General features: G+C 47.1%; 6 protein-coding genes across 6 annotated transcripts; 4 read left to right on the top strand and 2 right to left on the bottom strand.

Moving 5' to 3' along the window:
• Positions 1-5,012: 5,012 nt before the first annotated feature.
• On the top strand, positions 5,013-5,722 carry FSST1_010523 (uncharacterized protein; the record flags this gene model as incomplete). Its single annotated transcript, XM_083233564.1, has 3 exons — positions 5,013-5,056; positions 5,112-5,423; positions 5,482-5,722. The coding sequence occupies 3 exons, from the start codon at positions 5,013-5,015 to the stop codon at positions 5,720-5,722; spliced, it is 597 nt and encodes a 198-aa protein (XP_083080219.1).
• Positions 5,723-6,423: 701 nt separating this feature from the next.
• Positions 6,424-6,696, top strand: FSST1_010524 (uncharacterized protein; the record flags this gene model as incomplete). The annotated part of the gene is made up of 1 exon (XM_083233565.1): positions 6,424-6,696. One exon carries the CDS (start codon positions 6,424-6,426, stop codon positions 6,694-6,696), a length of 273 nt encoding a protein of 90 aa, XP_083080220.1.
• Positions 6,697-8,648: 1,952 nt separating this feature from the next.
• Positions 8,649-8,975, top strand: FSST1_010525 (uncharacterized protein; the record flags this gene model as incomplete). The annotated part of the gene is made up of 1 exon (XM_083233566.1): positions 8,649-8,975. The coding sequence occupies one exon, from the start codon at positions 8,649-8,651 to the stop codon at positions 8,973-8,975; it is 327 nt and encodes a 108-aa protein (XP_083080221.1).
• Positions 8,976-9,558: 583 nt separating this feature from the next.
• FSST1_010526 (uncharacterized protein) lies at positions 9,559-10,743 on the top strand (the record flags this gene model as incomplete). The annotated part of the gene is made up of 1 exon (XM_083233567.1): positions 9,559-10,743. The coding sequence occupies one exon, from the start codon at positions 9,559-9,561 to the stop codon at positions 10,741-10,743; it is 1,185 nt and encodes a 394-aa protein (XP_083080222.1).
• A 1,267-nt stretch (positions 10,744-12,010) lies between these two features.
• FSST1_010527 (uncharacterized protein) lies at positions 12,011-13,384 on the bottom strand (the record flags this gene model as incomplete). The annotated part of the gene is made up of 1 exon (XM_083233568.1): positions 12,011-13,384. The coding sequence occupies one exon, from the start codon at positions 13,382-13,384 to the stop codon at positions 12,011-12,013; it is 1,374 nt and encodes a 457-aa protein (XP_083080223.1).
• A 790-nt stretch (positions 13,385-14,174) lies between these two features.
• FSST1_010528 (uncharacterized protein) lies at positions 14,175-16,877 on the bottom strand (the record flags this gene model as incomplete). Its single annotated transcript, XM_083233569.1, has 1 exon — positions 14,175-16,877. The coding sequence occupies one exon, from the start codon at positions 16,875-16,877 to the stop codon at positions 14,175-14,177; it is 2,703 nt and encodes a 900-aa protein (XP_083080224.1).
• Positions 16,878-17,061: the final 184 nt, after the last annotated feature.

A 17,061-nucleotide genomic window follows, 5' to 3' on the forward strand; every position in this document is an offset into this window, starting at 1 on the left:
ATCTACATGGTTGGATTACCGGTAATGAGGCCTTTTTAGAAAATGGTAATATAGAATTCAATGATTTGCGCCTGTTGAATCTATGCGACTACGTGACTAATCCATTTGACATCTATTCCAATAAAAGCAAGGGCGCAAAAGACCGAATTGTGAATTAAAGTGTATTAGATTAGGCAATCTTATGTGTATTTGACGTCGAGAAAAAAAAACGAGCCCCATATCCAAATGCCAGTTCGAGTTGTACGCTGGTAAGAACAGTCTTGACTTTTGATACGACAACTGAGAGTCGGAACCTCCTTAGCTTGTTCCATGAGCGTGAATTAACCTTGAAGTTAGACATATTGAGACGGTGTGCACTTCAACGGACTGTGGATGCCAAATAGCATAGTGTGGTTTCGAAAAGCATGCAACGTCACAGGCAATTTGCCATATTGCAACGTGGTGCGATTCACTGAGCGGCCGATCGGGCCTCATCCAGACGGTTGGATTTCTGGCATCGGTTTTTTCCCAAGAGTTTTAGATTGGGCGCGTCTGCTTTCCTTCTGTAGCTTGGGTCGTGGCAGCACCGGGCGCCGCTCGTTGGCTGTCGTGTTCGTATGTTCCGAGATATCCCAGGTCGCTGACCACATGTAGCGCATTGTATCTCAAGACGAGACTGTGGGGACATTTCATCCTAGAAACAAGCATAGGCATCCATCCGTACTCCACGATCTGGATTGCAATGAATCCTGATTTTGGAGCCATGACCAAAGTGGTCAGGGTTGAAAAATGCCGTGGTGTCTGCAATCGGACCTCTTCCTAATGAGATACGTCTAAGCGTATAGTAGTGGATGTTCAACATTGAAGATACTTTTGTCCTGTGACTGACTTTCCGACTAGCTTCATTGATCACTCCTTGGCCTATTGGACAATCTTGGCGCGGATGGCCGTATTGTTTCATTCGTCTCGAAATCAACCTCGTCAAATGGCCAACCGGATAAGCTTCATTGACCGCTTCTTGGACTGTTGGACAATCGCGGCGCCGGGACTTGGGAGTGGTCCGGTTGCTTTGTTCCGTGTTGAAATTGGCGCGGGTAGTTGCAGAGTTGGTTTATTCCGTCTTGAAATTGGTATCATCAAATAACCAACCGGATAAGCTTCTTTGACTGATGTTTGACCTGTTGTACAATCGTGTGGGTAGTGGCCTGGTTGTTTTGATCCGTTTCGAAGTAACAGCCAACCGGATGAGCTTCCTTCATCGCTTGTTGACTTGTCGGGCAATCGTGACGCGGGTAGTGGCCGGGTCGTTTTATTTCGTCTCAACGTCAAACAGCCAAACGGATTAGCTTCATTGACGGCTTCTTGACCCGTTGGATAATGTTGAGGCGGGTTGTGACCCCGTTGTTTTGTTCGGCCTCCAAACTGGGTTAGTCAAACAGAAACAGCCAACCCGGCTTGATCGGGTCCATCACAGCTTCTGGATGTTGCCCAAGGTTGACTTGTTCGCAATAGCTTCCGTTTGGGCGCCTCTGTGTAATAGTTGTCCACAAATCACGGTAGATTCCCTTTCGTGCAACTCATCGGCAGTCGTAATCGTATTCTGAGGCATAATACTGGTTGGTGGTTGGGAATCTTGGATCTGTTGAAAGAGACTTGGTACTTCTGATCGGACTCTCCGAGATATGGTTTCGCGTTTTACCGCTTCTGGAGAATACGTCTGATGCTATTGGTCGGTAGAAGTCGCGACTGTCGTGATGTGTAGACTATCGACTGTAGTGCCTCGTGGCGCGGCTTGCGGGACGTTGGTAGATTTGGAAATTTCGAGAGAAGACAGGAGCTATCGGCTGAATCTGAGTGTCAATATCGATGCATTTGTCTATCAAACAAAGATTAGCAGATGATATGGTGACGAGAATTGACCTAAAGATTGTGGCTAACAGCTGACCAGTGCCTGCTTGTTCAGTGCCTGCTTGTTCGGTGCCTAACAGGTCAATCGAGCTCCCAGATTAATATCTTCGGGCAGCAAGTGAGAGGTACTTTAGAGTTGTATATTGATTGTGGACAATTCGTGTGGTGACGTGCCCAAACAGAGCTGTGGTGAAGATGACCGAGAAGTGGGGCGCAACCATCTCTGCCTGATCTGTCAAGTATTTCAATCGCCGGTCCCTCCACACTTTTCATCTTTTCTTTCCAAGAGACATCAAGTTCTGTTCTGGACATCTATACTAAGCAGACATCTCATTTTCTGCACCTTCATTATATATCTACTTATGCAAGATCGCAACTCCACATTATCTACTCACAGCTTTACTCAATGTAAAGCCATCTTTCTACAGGTTAGCCGTCACCTACGTACCTACATTGTACAGTCCTGCCTCAGCATTCATGTTACTAATGTTCATTCTCCAGCTACCTTGCCAGTACATGTCCAACAAGTGCATCGAATCCAGCCACGTTCAAGAGGACCATGACTTTGACTATAAGGGGAGACTCATCGATACGACTTTGCTCGACACCTGTCCGCCTCTGTGGGAAGGAATTGCCTCGTCTTTTGAGCGGGATTCCTGGGTGATACGACACATCTGCATTGTAACATGCAAGATTTGCCTGTGGTTTATCCAACAGATGGAATAATGATATCATGCCGAAACAATGTATGATTCCCTTGCTTCTTGCATTGTCTTTTCCGACTCGGCCGCTAACATGGAACCTGTGTGCTTCAGCATCGATGGATGAGACCCTTTGGTCGCATGACGTGTTCGTCTTCAACCACACTCTCAACTCACGACCGATGCACCATTGCAACTATCGCCAGACGATATTATGCTTGTGGTTACCTTCACAACCTTACTTGTCTTAGCATGGCAGCCCACCTCCGATGTCACTATATATACAACATCATACCTATCGTCAATGCCCGACGATTGAACAAAGCTGTCACTGGTGCAGACAGTCATCGGATCCAAGGACGTTGACAACGATGGCCCATCTGAAAGCTTTTACAAGTATAAACCGGAAACAGAGATGAGACCGCATACGCATGGTAAAGGCACTTTCAAAGTATAAACTTGACCTGGCTGATGATTTACTACAAGATCACTTCGAAGATGTACAGCGAACGAACTGTGCCACCAGCGCAGCCCATCGTGCTGTCGACCAAGGTCAGCCAAACTGGCTGCACCGATAATCATTACCGACTCAAGTCAAATGTCTGATCGTCAGGCCCGGGACCTCTGGCAGAGGTACGCTTGCATTTCCTCTTCAGCTCTGTTCCCTTGTTCCTAATCACGTGGTTGCACTGTAGTCGCCTTTGTTCAGAGCATTTTTTCTCCGTTCAATATCAGTATGTATGTACGTAGTGCTGTACTTCACCAAGTTTTCAGTCACCTGCTAACCGAAAACAGGATTCACCACTCTTATGGCCACGGGCTTTCCCCGACGAGGTGCTCAATTAAGGTTTCAGTCACCATTTGACGCCAAACCAGAGGCATCACTTCAGCGATGACTCGCAAGACGTCCGCCATCTCTGTCACGTCTGGAACTTCATCGCGTCCACGCATCTTCAAAACTGCACCATTGTCACCCATCGACATGTTGAATAACCAACATTTGCCCACTGGAACCCATCGTGTTTCGCCTGGTCACATATCGGGTAACTTGACTCTTAATATGGGTGGAACATGATTAACTCGAAAACGTCATTCCAGAATCGGTGACTTGCCCAGATTGGACAAGATAGGACTATGGCTCACGTGGCTCATTCCATGATCTGGACAGTTGTCGAACAGCTCTTACGGGACTCCATGGTTTTGGGATTCCCCCATGGAGACTTGTTTCAGATCACTTTGACGTCCCGGAACATGATCTGAAGCTGCTCAATCAGGATTTGACACAGTCCATATGGTAAGAGAACTTGCCCAAACAATAAAGTCTCACTAACATGTATATTAGATCGTGGTCGAGGGTGTCACGGCCTGAAACACTTATTTCATATGATCCGCATATACACTGCCAAGCTCAACTACAAGTACCTTGCCGATGGCGCGTCCTGGGACGGCTTTATCATAGAGGCTCGCCTGACAGCGAGAAATCCTGGTCTTTGGCCTATGTCGTCCAACCAGAGACTTTCGACACGAGTGGGGGCGTCTCAGGGATGTAACTCACCTTGCATTGCCCAAGTCCGAGACGCTCGCCTGCTGAGGCCTTCTTTCCCTCCCAGTAAGCCCTTTGAATCTTCACTCTAACCGAGTTTTGTCCTGGCCATGCCGTATCGGTTTTAGATGTTACAGTCACCTCAGGATGCATCGTGAGTGAATTTTCAATCCTAACAGAACACGCCGGCTGACGCAGAACTGCAGCTCAAACAATCATCCTGCGGACACGTAACAATCACCAACCATGTGTGAACGCCATGCAACCGATCGCCCAGGTTCATTTTATTATGCAGTTGCTGGCCGTAGTGGTCAGTCTGGCAAGAGCGGCCCGGGTTCTTTTTCTGGGGTTCCCAAGAATCCTTTGGTCCCCAAGCCCGAAAGACATATTGCTACCGGGTCTCAGAGAACATTAGCCCAGTCTATCGTCAATACTCGAGTTGACAACCCATACCGGTCCCTAATGAACCGCACCGGGAGTGCTTCTGGTATTATTAGCTCCCGATGGACCTTCCTCGGATTGGCGAGGAAGTCTTGGGCAACCCCAGAGACAACCTTCTCTCGTTCATTTCTGAGCCTGAGACAAGTGCCACGCGTTTGAATAAGCTAAGGCACATTGTAACCGCCATCAAAGAATTGGCTACATATCGAAATGACAGCATAGTTCGAAAACTACGGAGAACAGATTACTGGGGCTGAGACGACGACTACGCATTTTCATTACAATTCCACTGGCCTCAATGACCTTTGCAACCATGGGCGGACTAAAACCATTTTGAAGAACTGGTCAGTCCAAAACGGACGACGCAAGTACATGATGATTTACTGTGTCATGCCTTCGAACATCAGGCTCAGGAGGATTTTCAGAGCCATAAATGAACAATGGGAAGTGGTAACTCGTCAACCTCATCTCGGAATACAAGCCTGTAAGTCATTTTCTGCCTAATAACGTCTACCTAGACCGAAAACTGATAATCTTAGACAATGTCTTCAGGCCCAGGTTGGCCACATCGAGATATCTACGAACCATGAATCGAAGTACAATTTCATGTCTTTGCTGATCAGAAAACTTCCTCCTGACCGAACGGCCACTCTATTGTTTGTTGCCGGCGTCGATGAACCGTTGGCGCCAGAAAAGCCGTCTCCCGAGAATATGACCTATGCCAAATTCATGGAGATTCCCAGCAAGAATATTCGCTCTACCGATAACGAGACTGGTTCGGAAACGTCTATAGCGCACGATGCGTGGGTTGGGGACAGTGTTCTCCCCGACGATGCTGTGATCTTACCGCAGTTATATCTCTATCTCTCAGCTGAATGCGCTTTGGCTTTGATTCTGGCCGTCAACTAGGCCGTTTGCAACTACAGCCACGGTTTTCCGAGCTATACAACAGGATAACATCGAAGAGATCAAGGCAACCAATGTTCAATCCCAGGCTGAGACGAGAGCCCGAGAGACCCAATGCGAGGATCCATCTTGGGGCCCACGTTCTGCTGATGACAACCACCAACAAAGCTTGACGTCGACCTCAGTCCCCAAGGACGCTTTCACTCTCGTCACTGACGCTAAACGATGGCACTCCATGGCCTGAACAAGGATGGCTCCCCCCAGGCCCCCGTGATCATGTTATGAAGGAGAACAACTACTCGAGGATTTCTTACAGGATCATGCCCTGACGACAAGGCGACCCACAAAGGCGTCAAAACCGCAATGGTGTGAACAAGGACGACTCCCTAGGGTCCTCATGATCATATCATAAAAGAACAACTATTCGAAGATCTTTTACAAGATCATGCCTAACGTGTGGGGATGTACAACAATGGAGACGCTTGTCAGTCGCCTTCTCGGTGACCAAAGGCACCGACAATGTTGAGATTGTCTTGGAAGACACTCAACACATGGCGATCATTCCGGACATCGATGGAGGGTTCGGAACTTCAACCTGTGATCCGACCCATGATGGCAATTCTGATTCACATCTCGATAACCCGTACCTTCCTTAACAAGTTTTGGGCCATGATAAGGAGCAGGTTCTTGTGAAAAGACCGAGACTGATGTTCGGATGCGAGTGTCCTCCCGACACCTGATTCTCGCCTTCCAACAGTGACAGTGCAATCGAATTTGAGTTTGAAGGTGATCGGTTTTTTTCGAATCTTCTTGCAATAGCAGCATTCATCTCACGCTTCATCTCCATGTAAAAAAGCATCCACATCGGCACAACAGTAAGTTCTGGACTTGAATTTTATGATACGACGATGCTAATTTAAAGTGATATACACAAAGATAACCATTATGTCTAGAACGACTGCCATCAATCAAGCGCCCTCTTCCAACTTTAGTCCTACCGATGAAGAACGTCGCCGCATTTTCATTAAGGCATACTTTACCTTCAACTGCCAGTGGTATGGGTCGAAGTGGCAGCAAATCTGCGAGGGCGCGACGGAAGACCTCTGCACAATGCTGGCTAGGAAGGGTTATACTCAAGTCAGCCAGAGGCATTTCGACTACATCGCTGAATCCTTCACATGGTATGACTACGTGAAGGAGGTTGGCTGGCTCCGATGATGTCCCGTTATGTTTCAACTGGCCACAAATCGGGTACACGTAACCCTCAGTTATGGGTGGAAGACGAGGAATAGGACCAGCATAGTTGGCCTTTGGATGACGCATCGGATTTGCATAGATCTCTTGACATGTTTTGTGGAATCTCTAACGAGAACAATGCCTTGCTAGAGGCAAAGAGCCACACAGTCAGGCTTCATCGAACCGCTGAAAGAGAAAGAGTTGCCCGTGGTGTAGGATGTTTGCATTTCGCTTTCCAGCCATTCCCTTACCATGCAACAAGATATCCACTTTTTAGACACCATGCGAGAAGAATTTCGACGAGGCGTTTGATGTTCAGCCTTATTTCCCAATTTGAAGACTCTAACTTTGGATGGCTTTGATCTCTTACGTCAAGATCAGTTCAGTTGGGTGCTGGACCAGAAATCCCTTAAAGGTCTCCATCTTCACAACTGCACTGTTGGTACACATTGCCGTGTCCAGCAAGCGGAGGTCGCCCTCTGGAACGTTGACCTACGAGGTTGGGTACCAAGTGGTGATTGACACCCCACCGTATCCACGAACGGCTTCACTTATTACAAGATTTCAGTTTTGAGAGAAAGCCTTGGTCAGTCTACTTTCGACACGATAACAATGACTTGTTCAATGGGCAAATGAACAAATGACCACACAAGCCAGACTCGCGCTGAGATACGGTCTCTCTTACAAGTCAAGGATGAGATGATACGGGAATTGAAACAGAGGCTCCAAGATCAATCCCAAAGAATGGAAGAACTTGCCAACGAACGAAGGTCTTCCCAGCCCGTTTCAAAGTCTCCATTCACGGCCGCCCAGTCAGTCTCTCAGTCGGCGACAATCGCGATAGCCTAGCGCGGAAAGACAGCTGCAGGTGACTAGTAGGTTCTAAGGCCTTGCCCCTGCTATGGTCACTCCCCAGTCATCATTGCTCCCCTGGCGAGATGGACAGGATGATTGGACACATAGCCAATCTGAGGTGAAGAAATTGAACCACAGGCTGGAAGGTGTTTCCAAACAAATGCAGGAGTTGATTGATTCGAACAAGAAGCTGCTCCATTCGAACACGACGATGAGCGACAGGATTGATAAACTTGAAGCTTGGTTGGCGAAAGATCAGAGGCCATATTACCTGCCGCCACCCGAGGTGTATCATAGTTCGGAGCTTGGTGCTCACGCTACCCGTGATGTGAGCATGGGCTCACCCAGAATTCCATGGCTAGAGGTACATCGCAGCCCTGAGTCAGATGTTGAAGATGCTCATGATGGAAACGCGACTGCTCGACAGGTGCCCGTTTGAGAGTCTCCACTCACGAAATCAACTCGTCACAAGTCACATCCCGGGAGGCGAGAAAACTGTTAGGGACATTCGCCGGAACACCAGTTCGAAGTGAAGGTTGGGACTACCATGATTTGGATGGAAGCCGAATAGGGAAAGGTGAAGCAGCAACAATTACAAGAAGGAAAATCGCAACACGAAATCTAATTTTGTCGAAATTCGAATATGCATCGAAAGAGACATCTACTTCCATGGACGAGGACGTTAGCATCTACCCGGGTCTCCATCTCCAATCCACCTAGTCGCCGTAGTGGCGACATGCACATGATCGAAGCTCGCGCCATGAAACCACTGACCGGTAAATTCAATTATAAGTTCGTGTTCACCTCATTTGTTTACAAAACTAACTCTTACAAAATCACCCAGCCCATTAGAACCCGTCTCCGCATCTATACTGCCGGCCGTCGCCAGCTGCCAGCCGTCACCACGTGTTTTAATTGCAATATTAGGCACCACAAAAATAAACGATCCGCGAAGCTTGCCACTTGAACCTTCTGTCTTCACCATCAGTCGTACACGTTTACATCAACAACCAAATCGTGTATCTTCACCCCGTCTATCTTCACCCCAATCAAGTCGAGCCCATTCCATCGACACAGCCATGCCTGAATTCTCGCCAACTCCATGGGATGCCCAGCTACAGTCAGCGATAGAAGCCCTGCCAGACATGTGGGCTGATCTAAAGGAGCTGAATCAAATGGTTCGACAGAATGATGAACTGTTTCGAGAACTACGCGAAACAACCCGGGGGCTCGCCGAGTTAAACGAAAGGCTGATCAAGGCCTACAAAATGTTGGCCAACGAGAACAAGAAGCTACTCGAGGAGAACAAAACGCTTGTGGAGGGGAACAGAGTGCTTGGCGAAATGAAGAGTCTCTCGATAACGGGTCAGGAATTCTCTGGCAGGTCTTCGTCCAAGGACAACTGAACAAGATCACTTCAACCGCATTACTGCAAGTTAATTCCAGATCTCTACATCAACCGCCATTGAACTAACGGATATTAGGGCAACTACATGTCACAACGTCGTGGACTCACTCCAAAGCAGACCAAGGGTGGAAAGTCATTGACGCTATCCATGAATAGATTTCCTTTGCCTTCTACTCTACGAATTGAAACGCGCGGACGGAAAATGATGTGGAAATGCTTGGCGTCATGGATTAAAAGGGTCGGTATCTTCGTTCATATGAAATAGCAGACTGAATCAAAACACTTACTACGTAAACGTAGCCCTTATATGCGCCTCAGTATGGCGATTTGCCCTCACCTTTGTGACATTCAAGATAGAGGTATTGAGTAAATCTTTTAATATCGTCTTGATGGTACACAGATGTTACGGAACAGGATTCTGTATCAGTATATATTCAGCTGTGAATTTACTGCCATCGTTGTTTGAGGACCATACGTTAAACTCGTCAGATTCATTTTTTGAGCGGATGTACATTTGTAAGATAGTACATGAACACGTTATGGATAGGGTAATATTGTTTTTGTTCTCCGTTCATTCACCGATGGTTAATGTTCAGAATATCCCCACTTTGCTACCTTCCAGTGGACCTTTTGCACCTTGCAATACACAAAACCGCATACCGGCAAAGAAGTCTGGTCGGCCACCTAAATCGACCATCATTCAAGATCCAATCGCCCGACGCGCAATCAAGCGTAGCCTTCGACACAATAGGGCTACTGAGGAGCGCGACATCAACGAGCGGGTGGGGGTCCTCGATGAACCCCCAAGCGATGACTGGAGCGCTGAAGATGAGACCCGAGTCAATAGAATATTGCAAGAAGATGGCGGCTTTCGTCTAGCAAAGACCAAATTCAAGCAGTATGCACATGCCCATATGTTGACATCATGGAAGATCTGCCTTGGAATTCTCAAAAGCAGCCCAATGTGTCTTATTTCGCCTCTCAGTAACCTACGATACATCTTACCTGTGGTGAGCAACGGGTCATCGTACTACCTTTGGTCGAAAACTTACTGCGAGGTGCTTTCGTCTATCATCCTCTATCCTTGCATGAGATCGTCCTCAAAAAGGGTCATCATAACCCTACAGTACGCAGTCATGACTCGCATCAATGATTGTACACATTGGTCGCGTACAGACCCTACCTTTCTCAGTTGCCCCGCGCTTGCAGAAACCTTGCGCAAGATCCAAAGAGTGGAGGATTTCGACAGGACCTCCGTGCATTCCATTCATAAGATAGCAAGGTCAGAGGTCGAGGCAAAAGGAGAAACCCCTTCGCAACTATCGGCATTGCTTTATGAACTCGGCGAAACGATTGGCACGAACGGTGTAAAGACAAACTACCCAGAGGATACCTGGACCAGACTGGGCGAGGATCCTCTACCTCTCACAATTGAGGATTTAAGAAATATACAGGCTACCATTGATGGTATGCAATGGCCAGAAGAAGAGATTTACGAGGACTTTGCTTGCACAACGACTCAAGCCCTCAAGAGCTACATGGCTGCTAAGACGGATAAAATTGTTATCCCCCAGCACACTGTTCTGCTGGACTTCATGGAGCGGTCTTACAAGAAGATCCTTCGTCACTGTCTAATCAGGGAAGGAGAAGAAAGTCTCTCTGGGGACGAGGTATCACCAGCACAAGTGGATGATTCATCAAACCTTGGTCGAGAACCAAGTCAGGCCCGTAGCCTTCGATTATCTCCACCCATAGATACGGAGTAGCGGCTTCCTGGCAGGGGTGTGACCATCCCCCCAGCACTGACTCGGGAGCAGCTACAGGCTGAGATAAATGTGTTGAACCAGACACTACATCAGCGGGATCAACATGTTCTGGAGCTTCGCGAATCGAACAAGACGCTGATTCAAGCGTGCAACACTCTCGCGCAGAGCAACGGGACGCTGATTGCTAAGTTGGAGAGGCATCGGGGGCCATCTCACACGCCGCGGCCCGGCGGTAGTCCAGAGTTGGGTGTTGGGGAGGCCTCAATTGCCTTTCATTCTAATCCCCATGTTCCAAGCCAGCGCAGTTCGGATACGGATATGGAGTCTAATATAAATTTGCCAGAGTCGGCATCCTTGTCGAATACCGGCAACGAAGAGGAAACCCGCCTTGCCTCATCCGATCATGAATTTTGCATTCCGGAATCGCCAAACATGATGGGTGAGCTTCATAGCGAGGATGACTAGTCTAGCCCTGATCTGGCAATCAACGGATCTGAAATCGAGTCACTACATGAACAGTATTGGATTAGTTTCCTGTTGTAGACCAATCCGGTCAACACGGCGCTGGATACCATGTTGATCAATCCTAGACTCCAGAACAGAGCCCAAATCTTGGTGCAGATGTGGGAATTCTCGAATGTCAAAGTTGTATAGCAAGCAACGCCTTGACTACAAACTATCGAGTTGGGAAAAGAGAGACTGAATAGATAATTCAATACATATGAATGAAGTCATTTTAACATGCTTGATTATCATATGTGAACAGGTGAATTTGCTTTAATTTAACCTAGTCTCATCTAATGAGTCCAATACTTGTAGACCTTTAACGTCCGCATTAACACCATCACGGATTGAACAGTGCTAATATTTCAAAGATCACCTTGTAGTCCTAGTCACCTTTATAAAATAATCGTACCAGAACATGTCAAAGTAACGGTACTAGTGTAAAGATATTGCCAACTTTGTTTTTGCCCTTACCCTTCTAGTGCCAAGGTTCATGATGCCCTGAGACCAAGGTCAGAACTTGTTACACTTTGTTGGTGCTCATTGGATTTGACGAGCAAATGCATTCCATAAGTATTTATATCGAGGAACCATTAGCTATAATAGTAGTGGACCGTTACATGTTGATTCATTATCCAATAATGTCTAGGACAAACTTTCAGAACACATGCTACTGACTACCTTTATTCTCCAATTTCCTCCTTCGTCAGGTGTTTGTATGTTGGCACATCGAGGCTGTTGCATTTCTAATTCGTTAATTATATCATTTTAATATCTCATTTGTTATTTTCTTAATCTCAACCATGAGCTGCCAAAACTTGAGAATCTTCTTCTTTTCCTCCATATCCTCCTGGAGGCGATCAACGAGCTCTTCCATTTTTGAAAGAGTATCATTCCAGCGAAAATCTTCAGGAAGACTTCGCAGCTGCCGATCGCATTCCTCAGTTGTCAACGCAATATCGGCAACACTTCCACGTATCTTGTGGAGAGACTCTAGGAATCCCTTTCGGCGTTCCATTTCAGCAATACTGTCTCGGGCGTTTGTGGCTAGCTGTTTGATGTCCGACATAACCACCTTGGCATTGTGAAAAATGCCAGCGGGTGACTTTATCGTATTAGGCCCCGTGCCACCAGCTTCTGTAGCATTGAAGCCGTGCTGGTAGACAAGTGAGCCTGCTAGTGAAGTCACAAGCTGTTCTGCAATAGATAGCTGTGTCGGCTCCCAGATGCGTATCACGTTACGAACATGAACCAGCAATGGCTTGTTGATCTTTCTCATTATACAAAGAGTAAGACCAAGAGGCTTGTTTAATGATCTGAGGCTGGCTTTTTCATATATTGCCGTACGATCAGCCAAGTTCTTGGAGCATCCCACGTAAAGGGGAGATTGCAACATTCGCACAGTGCCTGTTGAATCCAGACTTGAATCGCACATTCCCCTGAAGGTTCTGATCAATGCCCTTATTCTCGGGACCTCTTCAGGTTTTTCAATGAAGATAGGTTTGGGTGTGAGATTGCCTCCAGCATAGCTGTCAATAGTTTTGAGGCGCCTGATTGCGCGTTTTTCTTCAAATGAAAGCTCAGTGCCTGTGCCAACGAGTGTCTCCCGCTTAGCATATGCGAAGTAGCCTTCAATGTACTGCTCTAAGCATTGTATCAAGATCTTCATCTCGTTGATATTGAGAAATTCGCCACTAGTGCCAACCCGGCTCAAGCCAACAACATAAATCCCTGGGATCTCTATCCCATTTTTAGTTGGCATTTTGTAGCAGCGAAGTCGCTGGTGTTGGTCATCATATGCAAAAGTGCCTTTGATGATGCTCTCGACAACACAGGGTGGCATGCTGTGCAAAAGCTCACACATGGCCCAATTCATCTCGTTGAGAGATCTGACGGTCTCGGTGACCTTGAAATTGTTTTGCTTCATGACCTGATTGTTCTCGAGGTCATGTGCAAGCTTGGGCAACTGCAAATACAGCTCGTAAAGCGAACTGCTTCTTGCGCAGACGTCAATTAGCTTCATCTGATCGTCCCCTCCAGGCATAGGCATCTCTGCACTACGAGATGCGTGGGCGGGCAGATCCGCGGTAAGCAGCTCCCCGGTAGGTAGCGACATTTCGACGTCCTGAGAGTCCATTTTTATCTCCTAATTCAATGGTATATGATTAGGGATCAAGTATGGAAGATGCAGGTTCTAAGTTGGGAATTGCACCACACATGTTAAACCTGGAGGGAAGGCACTCGTTATGTAAGTTGTGCAATGCAAATTGGGAAGGCACAACCACCGAGGTTGAGAACAAGGTAAGAAAGATGCATTGGGACTGATGGAAATTCCGTTTTAGAATTGCATCTCAATTTCTAAGCATAATCTTCGCAACATTCTATGTTTCGTTCGACACTTTTATTCTAAATGAAGCACTCTATTTGAATTAAAACTGCATCACAGCAGTCGCTCTTGCCGGGAACTCCTCGCTTGGTCGTCGCTGAAAAGGTCAACGGAAGACAAGGTTACTATAATTACAGCCCCATGTGAGAGTCGTGGATTCGGCTGCAATGCAGAAAAGGACGGGTTGAGTCATGAACACCTTGGAGCAGATTGAGTATCGTGAAGAAAATTATGAAGGACGCTGTGTGGCAGCAATCCTGACGTTGGAGAATAGCTACAATAGTTCTCCCATCAGCGACATGGAAACGTGCCTGATTTTGTACCCGGACAAACGACAGCTACACCGCAAGCCAATACTCTTAGAGCAGCAAGTTTTACAGATTCATCCCAACCATACGTTATCCTTTATTAGCCATTTCATCCTCGAGATACAGGGATGCCGGAAATGTCGTAATGATCATTTCAACTTAACGAGGTCACAAGCTCATCAACAAGATCAAGGAACATCAATCAAAAACAGTAATTATAATGGATATAAGTCTTATCTCATGTCAAACTTCAGAGCCGGACGCTCCAGAACCAACACTTGTACCAAAACACAATCATTCCCATGCTTCTGGCATTTTCTGCCTTGAATATGGCATAATTTATAGCCATAATCAGTGACCTGCTCGAGACAGTACCAATTGGTACACTGGCTTTCCAGGAGCTCTAGTAGTCTTTCCTTTGCCTTGGGATGTGCTAGTAGGGGGCCAAGTACTACCGCTAAGTCGCGTAGCTGCAACGACTCGCGGGCTTCCGAGACGGTTGGAATATCCTGAAGGTCATTGGCCAACTTTATGTACATAGCCCCAAGGTCGCCTATTGGCCCCTCTGGCATAACAACAGTATTCTGAGCTTTGGTAGCCTCTATCTCGTTCTCAAGAGCAGAAATGCGACCCTTAGCAGACTCAAAGTTTACCCGTTGGATATGTACAAGCTGCTTTGACTCGGTGAGTTCACCTTGCTTCTCGCCCAGGTCTTTGGTAAGAGTCGCAGCTTCGGATTGTGCATATTCAAGGCTTTTGCGAAGATCTGTCTTCTCGTCTTCAAATGTCTTCTGAAGATGTGATTTCTCATCTTCAAAGGTCTTCTGAAGATGCGATTTCTCATCTTCAAAGGTCTTCTGAAGATGTGATTTCTCATCTTCAAAGGTCTTCTGAAGATGTGTTTTCTCATCTTCAAAGGTCTTCTGAAGATGCGATTTATCATCTTCAAAACTCTTCCGAAGACTCAAATTCTCTTCCTCCGCAGAGGCCAACTTGGCCTCTATTAGATAAGCTTCCGTACGCATTTCGGTTATCTCCTCATGGTGATCGAGGAGCCGGGAGCGCATGGATTCAATGAGGTCTTGTTTAGCCTTGATAGTATCGGTCTTGTCCGTGATTTGACCTTCGAAAGCCTGCTTTTGGCCTTCCCATGACCCTTGTAACTCCCGGTGGAGGGCCTCGAATCCATCGACAGAAGCTTTGAACTGCCTCTCGGCATTTTCGGCGCGATCAGCACGGTTTCTCTCAAATTCTAATTTGATGGCTTCCTCAGACAGGCTCTTTGAGTGGGCGGCGTTCTGCTGTTCCTCATGCCTGAGACTGACCTCTAGGAAGTCTACTCTCTCTTTGAGGGCTCTACCTGTCTGTTGTGATTGCTCCAGATCTGCACGCACTTGCTCATTCCCATGAAGGCTCTCTTGAGTGTCATCGAGCTGGTCTTGGAGAACCGTTGCGATCTTTTCAAGACGCTCGATGTCATGATCTCGACGACCTACTCGGAGCTGCTCCTCTTCAAGCCCGTTTAAGGCGCGGTTAAGCTTATTCTGGATATCAACAACGTCGTCATGGCGACGACGATCCAGATCTTTGAGCTCCTCTAACTGCCTTTGTAGAGAATCATAATTTCCCTTCAGGTGCTGATACTCGGCCTGGGACGCTAGGTGACGTGAGATTTCTTCCTCATAATAAGCCTTGGAAGGCAAAGACTCAACTACCTTATTGGTAGCATTGATGATCTCCTTCATAGGTTCTATGCGAGTGGAGAATTGAGTCTCTGTCAGAGTCAAAGATAACTGTCTGTCAATATTGCCAACTGATTCGGTAGTCTTTTTCTGATGAGTTTCAGCCGTCTTGGCCAACTGGCCCGCTGTACTAACAGATTCTGTCTCGATTGATTTGAGAGTATTGTTGAACTTGTTGATGGCACTATTAATACAATCAAATTTCTCAGATTGGGCTTGATGAATATCTCTGGCAAGGCCATCAAGCTTGCCATAGTCCCTCTCAATACGACGTACGGCCTCGGGAAGCTCGCGACAGCCAGTCTCAACACGATTGATGGCATTAGAAATACCATCAAATTTCTCGGATTGGGCTTGATGAATATCTCTGACAAGGCCATCAAGCTTGTCATAGTCCCTCTCAATGCGACATACGGCCTCGGGAAGCTCATGAAGCTCGCGACAGCCGGTCTCAACACGATTAATGGCATCAGAAATACCATCAATCTTATCGACACTTGACTTCCCTGCCACTAGTACCTTCTGAAGATCTTCAAATGCACTGGGGAGTCTGTAAAGTTTGCGGTAGCCGATCTCGACACGATTAATGGCTTCAGAAATACCATCAATCTTGTCGACACTTGACTTCCCTGCGACTAGTGCCTTCTGAACATCTTTGAAGTTACTGTCAAGTTTGTGGCAGGTATTGTAGATGCCATTATAAAGACCGTTGAGTCTGTCGAGGTCACGGATGCCAGATTTGATAGCATCATAGACAACAGCCAACGATTTCTTTAGGTCCGTTCCAGATTCCATGGCAGTGTTGAAAGTACGTAACACTCCCTGTATATCAGGGGCGATAGACTCCAAGGAATTGTGGACAGGCTGAAGCTCTTCCCTCAAGCTTGAGATGGCAGATGCCGTGGAAGTCTTGACATGCTCAAGAACCTTCGGCAGAGTCGTAGTCAGCCCTGCCAGGGCAGCATCTACAGCGGATTCCTTCTCTAGCAACCTAGCGCGCTCCTGCTCAATTTGAGCAGTCGCTGTTTCTGCCTTGGCTATTTGACGTTGCGCGTCATCTCTTAGCTCCTCGACAACACGGGAACCCTGGGCGAACTGGTTGTAAATGAAGTCCACTGACGGTTTCCCGATCTTGGACTCGGCAAGACAGTCTCCGATAGCGTCCAGATCAATAATAACAGAACGCGCGTCCATTTTGTCTTCCGTTTGAACGTATGATTGAAAATGGAGGATGCACGTTGCACGTTGTGGATCAAATGTTGAATTTCGAGGGAAGGCGCTCGCTCCATTCGGTAAGTCACGAACGACCTGGGAAGGTAACAACCTGGTATTCGCCCATATTACATAATCTCACAGCACACTGAATAGCTAGAATAGA

Source organism: Fusarium sambucinum, chromosome III (genome assembly GCF_050947815.1).
Source record: "Fusarium sambucinum isolate potato_lamoka chromosome III, whole genome shotgun sequence".
Classification (NCBI taxonomy): Eukaryota; Fungi; Ascomycota; class Sordariomycetes; order Hypocreales; family Nectriaceae; genus Fusarium; species Fusarium sambucinum.